This window comes from Coffea arabica, chromosome 5e (assembly GCF_036785885.1).
Source record: "Coffea arabica cultivar ET-39 chromosome 5e, Coffea Arabica ET-39 HiFi, whole genome shotgun sequence".
NCBI lineage: Eukaryota > Viridiplantae > Streptophyta > Magnoliopsida > Gentianales > Rubiaceae > Coffea > Coffea arabica.
Window position 1 is genome coordinate 4,374,175 of NC_092318.1, and position 11,485 is coordinate 4,385,659.

General features: G+C 32.8%; 1 protein-coding gene across 1 annotated transcript; it reads right to left on the reverse strand.

Annotated features, from left to right (window-relative positions):
- Positions 1-2,317: 2,317 nt before the first annotated feature.
- On the reverse strand, positions 2,318-9,938 carry LOC140006189 (uncharacterized). Its single transcript, XM_072048106.1, has 5 exons — positions 9,807-9,938; positions 9,387-9,463; positions 5,185-5,285; positions 4,306-4,408; positions 2,318-2,691 (listed from the first exon to the last, which is right to left on the reverse strand). The coding sequence occupies exons 1-5, from the start codon at positions 9,928-9,930 to the stop codon at positions 2,461-2,463; spliced, it is 636 nt and encodes a 211-aa protein (XP_071904207.1). The 5' UTR covers positions 9,931-9,938; the 3' UTR covers positions 2,318-2,460.
- Positions 9,939-11,485: the final 1,547 nt, after the last annotated feature.

Below are 11,485 nucleotides of genomic sequence, written 5' to 3' on the forward strand. Positions count from 1 at the left end.
ATCGAATTTGCATCAAGTTCAGATTTACTCATATCTAACAAGATTTACAGAAAATTGAGAACAAATTTGGAATCTAACATGAAATACAAAGTCTAGAGATATAATTTTATCTAAGTTTTAGAGCATTAAAATAGGGATCAACTCTGGGTGAACAGTGATCACTGGCTATTGACCGTAATTGTAGCAATGACTGGACGTGATTGAAGGAAAAGGATGATCAAAACTACATCAAATTTGACGTCAATTCCGTAATGAGAATGATAGTTGAAATTGGCAGAAATATTAGAAATGTTAACGTTGAGAAGTTGGAGAGTTAAAAGTATATAAATAATAGTCAAAGAGTTAAAAGTGTACATACTTAATAGTTGAAGGGCTAACCAAAACTTTTGCTCTAGATTAATAGATAAATTGCTTGTTTCATAGGTTGCAAGCTATGTGGTGTAAATTGATAATACATAAAATACAGTCTATCAATTCTAAACTTCCAAGATTTTGCAAGAATAACAAGATTCAGCCAGTAGAAAATCATCAATATATAGGCAGAAGGAATCTAGAACTATAGAACATAGATGACATGCATTTTTCTATGAAAAATTCTTTCAAATTCCAGTTTTGGTTTTTTTTTTTTGAGGTATCGGAATTGATCTCAACTTGCTACGGGCTGGAACTTGAGTTCTTTGATCCCAAACCAGGATTTGCACCAAGGCATGCTATTCACGATACTTTATCTAATTCTTCCAATGAATCATTCTGGAACTTCGTTACACACAAAACTCGCAGCAGCACAAGATAAGCTGACGGGGCACTCTACTTCAGAAGATACTGCATGCAAAAGGAGATACCTCTTCTTTCTCCAATAGCTAAATCACTAGGAATTCTCTATCCAGATCCAAGCACGAATGACAGCCAAAACAGTGATGAAGCATAATTCAACAAGGTTTGAATTGCTACAGCCTATAATGTCAATGGATACAGATGTTAAATATGTACCATCTCTCTCTATTCTCAAATGATTTATAGAATTTTATGGAAGCTTCACTCTAGAATTCTTAAGAAACAAATTTGGTGCGAATGTGATAGCTAGTTATGTGAAGTGGCAAACTTAAAAGCGGTTTTTCCTTTCTTCAATCGACCTAAAGCTCTACAAATAACAATGCTTTTAAACCCAGACCATTAAGTGAATGAATTTTCGCTTCATTGTTTCAAACCAATTCAATCTAGCTAAAAGATTTTTCTCTTTTTTTTTTTATTGTTTTCATTATTAAGTAACTTGGGTGACTTTGAAATTAAACAAAAAAAAAATTAGTATGAACTAGTTTGATCGGTTTTGATCAGTTCAACTGATTTTTGACCGGATTGAATGATCGAATTTACTAGTGATCAGACCAATGTTAGGTTAACTCACGATTCGACCAGTCAACCTATCTAACGCGATCCAATTTTTAAAATATTGATATATAGGCTGGGGTGTTGTTGGGTTACTAGTGAGGTAAGTCTATTGCCTTGCGAGTTGTAAGTTGGTGTCTAAGTTTAGAGTTATCTGTAATATATTGCATGTTAATGTGTTTTATGTATAATTGTTGAGTATTATTTGTGAACTTTAGTTTGAGTTTCTGCCACTCGAGAAAAATCAACGACAGAATCACTAGCCCTTAAGAGAACATAAAACAACTGATGCCGGAATATCCCTATCGACCTTCAAGTGAGCATGAAACCTTTATCTGCAAATAATCCACGAAAGTTGTGTCGAGACACAAAGTTGAATGAATAGTTAAGGCAAAGGCGTTATTGTTACATGAGGCAAATACCTATAACTCGTAAAAGTACAAATGATTTTGTGTATGTGTATATTTAAATTCGATACGCGATACATTTATACTATTTACAACAGCATATAAAAATTGCTTTAAGATTTTAGAACACATACTAAAGCTTTTGAAAGTAATTATATGTAACATGAGAGTTATTGACCACGAAAAAATAAGATGCCATGTCTTGTATTTAATCAAAGGCATATTGTATTGGTTAAATTCTATACTGAAAGTGTATACACAAAAGTGGGTTGGATACATGCCACATCATCTCTTTGTTTTTTTTTTAAAAAAAAAAAACTAAATTCATCAACATCAATTACAGACGTACAGCAATAAGGCATGAATTTACACTTAATCCATTAATTCTTAAAAAAGAAAAGAATTAAAGAATATCTTTTCTTCAAATAGAAAATATATATGCGAAGCATGGATTCCTTTTTTCTTTTCAATTGGTAAATTTATTCAGTAGGTTTACCTTTATCCTTCTCATTCTAGACAAAGACTGCATGTCAACAATATATTCATATCTCTAAAACAATCCATACAAACTTCCTACATTCTTATACAAAATTGTACAACCGGTCCAAGTTTTCTTACTATGTTCTAGTAATATTGAACGAACTAGTTATATATTGGTGTTTGGGAGCTAGCAGTGGTAACATGATGAGATAGACAAGTCCAAGTTAAGATGATTGTCCTTGCTAGACTGGTGAAGAAGATTAAAAGAATTGCTTGAGGCACTAGATTGCGAGACTAGACGATCATTAGACGACCGCCAGCTTCTCCCTTTTCCACATTCAGCAATGGCTTGTAAAAAGTTGCAAACTCCATTCTGATTTTCTTTCCAAGTATTGCAACTTGTATAACCTTGAATGACCTGCAAAATATCAATTAAAACTCAAGTTAATTTGCACAATTCTTCATACACATTTTTCCAAACTGCAAATTATACCCTGTGATTTTTATAACCTTACCCCATGTCCCTGCCCCATGCTCTAAAATCCAGCTCTTTATGTTTTTGCTTTCAAATTTCTTGGTTACTGCCCTACATACAGTTACTCGAAAAATGGCTAACATATGCATAAATGCTTACCCCACACCATTTCCGTAATAGGAATATTTTGGCACTTATAGTTGATCTTGTGTTGTTAAGAACTGACAGTATGGAAAAAATTAGTAGCGCGTTAAAAACATGGGGGGTGAAGTGCACTTAGCATCTTTTATAGGGGTTATTTAGTTATTATATTCAGATTAGTTTCATTTAGGATCACATTGCACTCTTGAACTTATGTTAAGATTTCACCACAGGTTTTAATTTTGGACATTCTTCACTATGAATTTTCTTCAATTAGTTCTACTACGCACCCTAACTTTTGATTTTTTCCATGTACTATACCCCAAACTTCAGCGCGGGACAATGCTGAACTCTAAAATGCTTTAATTGTCACTAATGCTGTTACAATATTGGTGCAAATTATGCATATGGGAGTGTGTTATTTAACTTTGCCATGATATTCTACAAAAAGCAAAGTTAATAGTTACACGTACAAATAGCTGCCAACTAGAAGGAAATTCCTTTAATTTGTTTCAGAAACGTTGTTCAAAATTATCCCCTTTTGACTAGTAATTGTTATTAAAAATTTTCATAAGATTTTGAAGTAATAAATCCTACATGGTCATTTTCTTTATGTTAAAAGGAACGTTAATTGTGTGGGCTGTAAAGAATGCACCTAAGTTATCCAGTGAAGATGGAGTATTAGCTTTCTATTTGCTACTTGCTACACATTTTAGCACAAAATGATTTCAACCCCACTTAGCTTCCAGAATGTAAGCAAAATTTTTTTAAATTATTTTCAATATTGATTTTTATTATTCCTAATCTCAATCTAATGTTTCAGGATAGTTCAGTTCTTTTTTATTTCATAGTTGGTAGTTTGTCAGCAAATAGTATTTTACAATCTTAGTATCATCAAAGGAACAATGCGATAACAATTTATGACTAGTGATACAACAAGAAACTAGTGCAAAGTTTCTACTATTTGACTCTCACATGCCAATGATAGTATGATTTAAGTAATTTGTTTGGGCACTGCAAAACTAAACCAGAGCAAGTAAAACACATGGCATCTTTGGGGGAATCAAGTGCCTGAAAATTGAAATTTTAGGTGCAATATGATTATTTGTGTGAAGTTTAAGGGTGCAATGTGATGCTAAGTTTCTGTTATAAGGTTTTCAATACACAGCTAGCTAACTACCGGAACAAAGTGAGGAAGATAAAAAAGTTTAGAGTTAATTTTCCAAAAATGGAAATTTGTGGTGCAATCTTAGAATCGATATAAATTTCATGGAAACAAAATGAAATTAGTCCTTTTTATGTATATAAGTACACTGAATCTGTTGCAATATGAGTATATCTTTATTTTTATTTTTCCTAACACTATGAGTAGAAGTTACCTGGGCATATATTGTCCAAAAAAAAAAAAGGGGTTACCTGGGAATCCCCATGGCTGATGGTCTTAGTTTTGCTTTTGCAAGTGATCGAGCTCCAAGATTCCTTCCTCTTTGTTGGTGGTTCTTGATCTTTGCCAACTTTACTGCAAAAGCAAGATTTCATACATTTTCAGAATAATGAGTAGGACATTGTTGGATATAACTATTTATTTGTCCCACTATTTATGGGTTATTACTTGTAATCATGTCAAATAAAAGAAAAAAAAAACACACACACACACTCACACGTCTAAGGAAAAATGATAAGAAACAAGAAGGCACCTTACCATTCAAGCACTCCAAAAATAAGCAAGTGTTTGTTATTTCAGAGGTTGAAAGTTGTTTAAAATTCACTGTTTTCTTACTCCTTGGGACAACTCCCATTTAATTTTTTCCCCCATAATTACTTAAATAACTTGATCTAAGATGAAATTGTCCATTGAATTAGCCATAGATGGGCTTTTGATCGACAAAATAATTTGAAAGCTAGGAGAAAGCCGTATATTAGGGTTTTGATCCACATACACAAATTTTGTGCATTAAATGGAATAGTGTATAAAAGTTTCCCAAATATTTGGTACGCAGGTATGCATCAGCTCAATTTCCTTGTTATCATCAAAACGTTCTCTTTCCTTATACTTTAAGTTCACAAAACTTGGCTGATTTTATGAAAACAACGTAATAATTTAGTACAACATAAAGAAAATTCCATTAATTTAGTATAAACTAAAAATATGATATAACATAAAGAAAAACCCATTAATTAAGTATAAACTAAAACCAGAGGAAAGTTGCCTGCCCGCCCTATCATACAGATGCTCATAGAACAGGATATTATTGATTGTCACCTAGAAAATGAATTAATTAGAGCAGTGCCTACCTGGGAGGGGACCGAACTACAGCATCTGGTGTCTGCTCCTCATGCAGCTTCGCAGGCACCACTAGGTTAATGGTGGTCCTCTTCTTCAGACTTCTATACATCTGAAAAGCCATGACTCAATCTAATTCAGATCAGAATTTTTTTTTTTTTTTGGTTTTCTAGAAAAGGGTAGCCTAAACATATATACAATCGTTCTTCTTTTTCCTTTAAATGATCTCGGGCAGCATTTTCTTGCATGGTTTTCATGTTCCATTAACACAAGCTCAGGCAATTTGTACAGCCTATTTGGTACTCCCTCCGTTCCAATTATTTTGTCATGTTTTGGTAATTTAACATTTTAAAAATAGTGGTTTGATTGTGATGTTTGTATTTCTCTTTCCAATCTTACACCATAAATTCAAATTTTGAATTTAAATAGCAACATGCAAGTGATTAAAGGGAGAGACTATATTGAAAAGAGAGACTATAAAGTGCTCTGACTTTCTCAATATGACAAACATTTTGGGATATTACAAAACAAAAAATGTGCCATTTTCAGTGGGAGGGAAGTTGTGTTTTAAACTTGAATCGGACCGACTGGTTCGATCGATTGAATCGAAAATCGGCTAGTTCTTTGGTCCGAGTTGGTATAGAAACCAAGTGGAAGAGACTCGGTCAAAGCCAGTCAAAAAATGCAGTTTGACTGTGCATAGGTAAAACCCAAAAAAATCGGGTTTTTTCTATTTTCTATTTTTACTGAATCTTCATTTTTTTCTTGGACCTTTTTATATTTTCCTAAACGACTAACAATAACATAGCAACTCTAAAAGCTTAAGATTTGGTCAAACTTTTAACAAATTTGAAATCAAATGAAAAATAAATGAAAAAAATGTATGAAAGGATGAGAAAAAAAGAAGAAGAGGTCCAGAATCTCACATGAGAAAGGGTGAAAAGATCTAAAATAAAAAAAATGGTAGAAAGAAATATAAGAGAAAGAAAAGAAGAATAAGAGAGTGTAAAGAAATATGAAAGGATGAGAAGAAAAGAAGAAGAGGTCCAGAATCTCACATGAGAAAGGGTGAAAAGATCTAAAATAAAAAAAAATGTTAGAAAGAAATATAAGAGAGAGAAGAAGAAGAAGAGAGTGTAAAGAAATAAAAAAAGAAAACATTAGAAAAAAAAACCAAATACATCACCTAGAAACTTTGTGATGCTGGAATGTAAGGTGGAAAACTTTGATATGACGGACAGGAGGAGAAGAAGAAACCAGAACAAGAAACAAGAAGGAATCCTTCATAAGTTAAAAAGCTTTTTTCATATTATACTTTGACCCCTCGATATTTTAAATAATCATAATTTCACACGTAGAATTCTTTTCTTACTCATTTGCAGCCTTACTTGTTGCATTTTTCAGTGATTCATATTTTCATTCTGGATTCATCATCTTATGGAATTAGAGACTCATTAATGTCATTATATCTTACCTAAAAAAGTTCTATCCAAGTACTCTGTTTACTTTATCATTAATTTGAGCCCTTAATATATTGGACATATGGAAAAGATTGAAATCACTATGAGTACATATTTATTCTATTTATTTTGTTTTTTATATAATTAAAAATATATTTATGATGTCATCCAATTTGATCTTGGGTTTAACGGGTTGAACCCATTGATCCCAAACCCCTAAACTCTGTCAAGTCATTGCTCGGTCCAAGTTTCAAAATATTGATGGAGGGATTATTTTGCTAGAGGAAAAGAATTTAGTCTCCTCAGTATTAACATTCTTATTTGGAAAATATGTTCAGTATAAATATACAATACTAATATGCCCTTTTAATCTTTTAGGTAACGGCTCGTTAGTTTTGTCAAAAAGGTACAAAAAATTTAGTTAAACAAACAGAATAAACATATATGAGGACATCTTGGGTCACATGGCAATGTAGGATTTTTCACGATTCCAATATCAGATATTGGAATATAACTATAATGCAAATGTGTACCGTTCCCCAAAGATAGAGAAATTGAGAGATGCTTGAGAATTTTGATCAACACGTTGTGGTTCACGTGCTTGGCAAAGGTGACTCCCTTTCCCTCTCCAAATTTGGTATAGTGGCTATAAATGGGATGAGCCACCATACCAACAAGTCTTAGATCAGAGAGAGGGATGTAACCTTTTATGACTGTAATGGAATCTCCCAAGTAACCCTAATCTGAATAACAGGCCATATACCTTGTATACCACACTAAATAGATGATTGAAGCAGACGTAGACCCCAACTATAGTGGATCATACTATAGTAATTAAGCTTTACTAGTTTTCACTTAAACTGTTTTTGAGAAAACAAAATTAATCAGTGGAAGCCCAAATTAGGAAATAATTCTAACATTCTCTCACTTGGGCAACATTGATTATTTCAATCTTAAGTTTGAAAGCATTTGAAATGTAAATTTCAAAATAATTTTAGAAAATGACTCTTGGGTTAAACATAACTTTAGTTTTCACTATAAGAAAACATCTCAGTATAGAATTTCGTCCAATGAAAGTGCTTGTATTGAACTATAGACGGCTTTACATCATTTATTAATGCTGGACCTCCATAATTATAAATACTAATACTTCATCGACACAAATTCCACAGTATGATAAAGAATTCAGTCTCCTCAACATTAACATTCTTATTTGGTAAATATGTTTAGCATAAATATGCAATACTTATCTGCCTTTTTAATCTTTTGGTAATGGCTCGTTAGTTTTCTCAAATGGTACAAAAAATTTAGTTAAACAAACAGAATAAACGTGTATGAGGACATCTTAGGTCACATGGCAATGCTTAAAATGGATGAGTAGATAGGTTATATATATATATGTGTGTGTGTGTGTGTGTGTTAAAGGAAAATAGAAACGTTACCAGACGATATAAAAATGTTAAAGACAACCGTTAACAGCTTGTTTTCCTTTTCTATTATTATTTATCTCCTTATCAGCATATTTTAGGTAGCTTCAACCCCTAATTTCTAGAATTTTTTTTTGTAAATTTTTAAAATCTCAAATGGTACAAGTTAAAGAGTCAAAAGTTACGAATTAAAGATTGAAAGAGTTTTAGTATGTCTGCAACTTTCAAAATTATAATTTCTCTGCTATTACTAGAATCCGAATAATGAGTTCACCTACTTGGTTGTTTATTTCTAATTAGTAGTCGATATTAAGGCACCAAGTGCTTCTCCCCTTTTGGCAAACCTTTTCATTTAGGTTTCTATTGAGGCCAAAGAAGACCTAAATTATGTCAAATATCAACAAGAGCCCTAAGAAAAGGATAGTATCAACATAAAGAATGACGAACTGGAAACCGTACCTCTTACCAAGGTTTGGTGTTTCCAGGATTTCAAGCGACATAACAAAAACTACTTAGAAATAGTGATTCCAAGGGCAAAAAAAAAATCAAAGGATTTGTGACCACAATGATCTGGCTCCAGGTAGATGAAGTGAAAAAATTTAGATCTAGAGTGTATAGGATATCTATGCCAACCTGCAAGCTACCAACAACGAAAGCAAGAGAGAGAGAGAAAGAAGTGAAAAAGAATGCATTACTCTATAGTCTAAACTAACTATGGAATAAAGCAACTAATGAGACATATAGTGTGTGGCTAGGCCTGATTCTAGGCTTGATCTAGCTACCAAAACTTTTGGGGGTCACAAAATTATTGGAAAACTTAAACACTTCAACCCCTCCCCCCCAATGCAATGATCAATCTGAAACCCCTCCCCTTTTTGCAAGGCCAAATTCTCAGACGCTAATTGAGACTACTTTGATTTTCAAGAAATGTATGTTGCTATAATTCTACTTCCTTATACTGTTTTCTTCATTCTGCCCATTTGGTTTTCTTTCTTTTGAGACTTCTTAGGACACACATAACCGTGCAGGAGTGTAAGAATCAATGGAATTATCCTAAATTACTCTTTTCACTCCCTGTTAGATGACTATGTAATCTTCACAATTTCTAATTTGTCATCTAAATTAGTGTGCTTGATTCTCTTTTTTTTTTGTCACTATACTTACTTCTCTTCGTACTCTTCTTCTTTCTTCTTTTGAGAATCTGAACCTAGCAAGCATTTTAGTCGTGAAAGTTTCCTAGGATATCATCTATGGTAACCAAAGCCAGTATCAAAATGAAGTAAAATTGACAAAAAAATAAAAGAGAAGTATATCTGATTGCTATACCTGCAGATGACTTTTGACATGAGACATCTGAAGCCCTCTTACGCCCATCATTTGAATGATTCTCTTGGGTGTTGCTTCTGAAAAATTCACAGGATCAATTATAAATTCAACATTTACTACAAGACCAGGCAATATATATATCCATCCATATACACTTGATATGGTATCATGATCAAGTAAAAATATATGAAAATTAACCCCAGTTATAAAGTTGTTTGTTATACTAGTGCTCTTACAACAAATATTTTTAATAGTACTAGATGATTAACTATAAACCAGATTGAGTAGTCTTATGTTGACAAGAAAATCCTTGGGTAGCTACTGAGTATATATGCCATGCTACATGTCCTTGTTTATGGAAAGCCTTTTATCAATGAAAAATAAAAGAAAAAGGGTTTTCCTTGAGGAATTTAAACTTACTTTGCTTTCCACCAAGGTGTTCAACAGCTTCAACAAAGTGCTCATGAAGCTCCGGCGTCCACCGGAGACGTGGAAAAGACGATTTCTTATACTTCCTAATGCCAGTTTTAATGCAGGTCTCCATATTCTGCAGGTTTATTTGACATTCAGGAATGTTCAGCATAAATACAAATGAGGGTTAGATCACTACCACAAGGGAAAAGGATAAGATGTATTGAAGAGCTTAGACTTTTGTGAGCCTGCGCAGACTTTGAGAAAAATTCTCTACTGCCTCAACATTAGGGGAAAAAGAATGAGACAAATAATTGAAGCAATTATTGTTTATCAGTTTGAAAATTAGTTACAATTGGTTGGAGTATTAATCTAATTGTCCGTTTTATTGAACTTTTGGATATTCAACCTTAAGAGTTCTTTGGATTGGTGTTCCCATATATGATATAGTACCTCTAAATTAAATATGGCAGACTTACAATAGTTTTATTGTTGCACAAAATTTTGTGCACAGTGATGGAATAATTTCTTCCTAGAAGAATAATTCAACGAAACTGAAACTTAGTACATTAGATTGACAATATTGCACAACCTGCCAAACATTTTTGAATTGCTGGCTGATTCTTTGACTAAAAGTTTGGTCAGCTGATACAATACCACATGCTAACTAAAGTCTGAATCTATTAAATTATTGAATTGCTAAATATTAAATCTAATACAAGTACATATCACATTCAGTGATAAGTGAATAGGTTATCACTTAATTTTGGGAGCAAATTTTGCCTAAAAATTCAGTGCCACTTAATTAATTCAGATGCTCAATTTTTGGTTATCAAATAGTCTGAATATGTTAAGATCTAAATCCATTAAATGTAAATACTGAATTGGGTTATCAAACAAGGTCTAAGGTACCATTAAGTACCTCAGTGAACCTTGTGCCCACTTGTGTAATTAGTAGACCCAAAAAAATTAGAAAATGACTAACCTGTAAGCTAGTATCTCTGATTGTGCTCTTTGGCAATTTTAGTTTTGACCTTCCATTGGTGGATTTTTAGAAGAAATCTTGCTCACTGAATCCCATTTATTACTTTTCAGATAATGCATGTAACACACAACAATGGGAAATGTTTTACTTGAAAAGATGATAGGCCAAGAAAAAGTAGTTGAATCTTCTCAAGAAAAAGCAATTTATGACTGATAATTATATGTAACAGAAAAAATTTACCTTAAGAATTTCTGTGTGGGCTGTTTAGAACCTAATTCCAGCAATTTGATTTGCCCAGAGTTGGATGAATTGACTCCAAATTTTGCGTTTTTCTGAGGCTTCAATTTTGGCTTTTTTTTGGGGCTCCAATTTTTTCACGTTAAATGTGGTCAAAATAAACATGCCTATGTTTTCAATTCAAATGACGAACTTCACCATTAAAGAAGTTTTGAAAATGTGATCCCCGATCAAGTGTCTCTATCTCTAATTGAAGAAGGGCTAGACAGACAACGATGGACCACGTTGTTGTGATCTTTGAATTTGTTGAACAGCTAATAATTTCAGTAGAGAAAATCTCCTCTACCATATTTAGGTTGAACAGACTTTTCTCATAGCACATTTTTGTGTAATGGTGGTGCCTGAAATTCTCCTCTACCATATTTAGGTTGAACCTACTTTTCTCATAGTACATTTTTGTTAATGG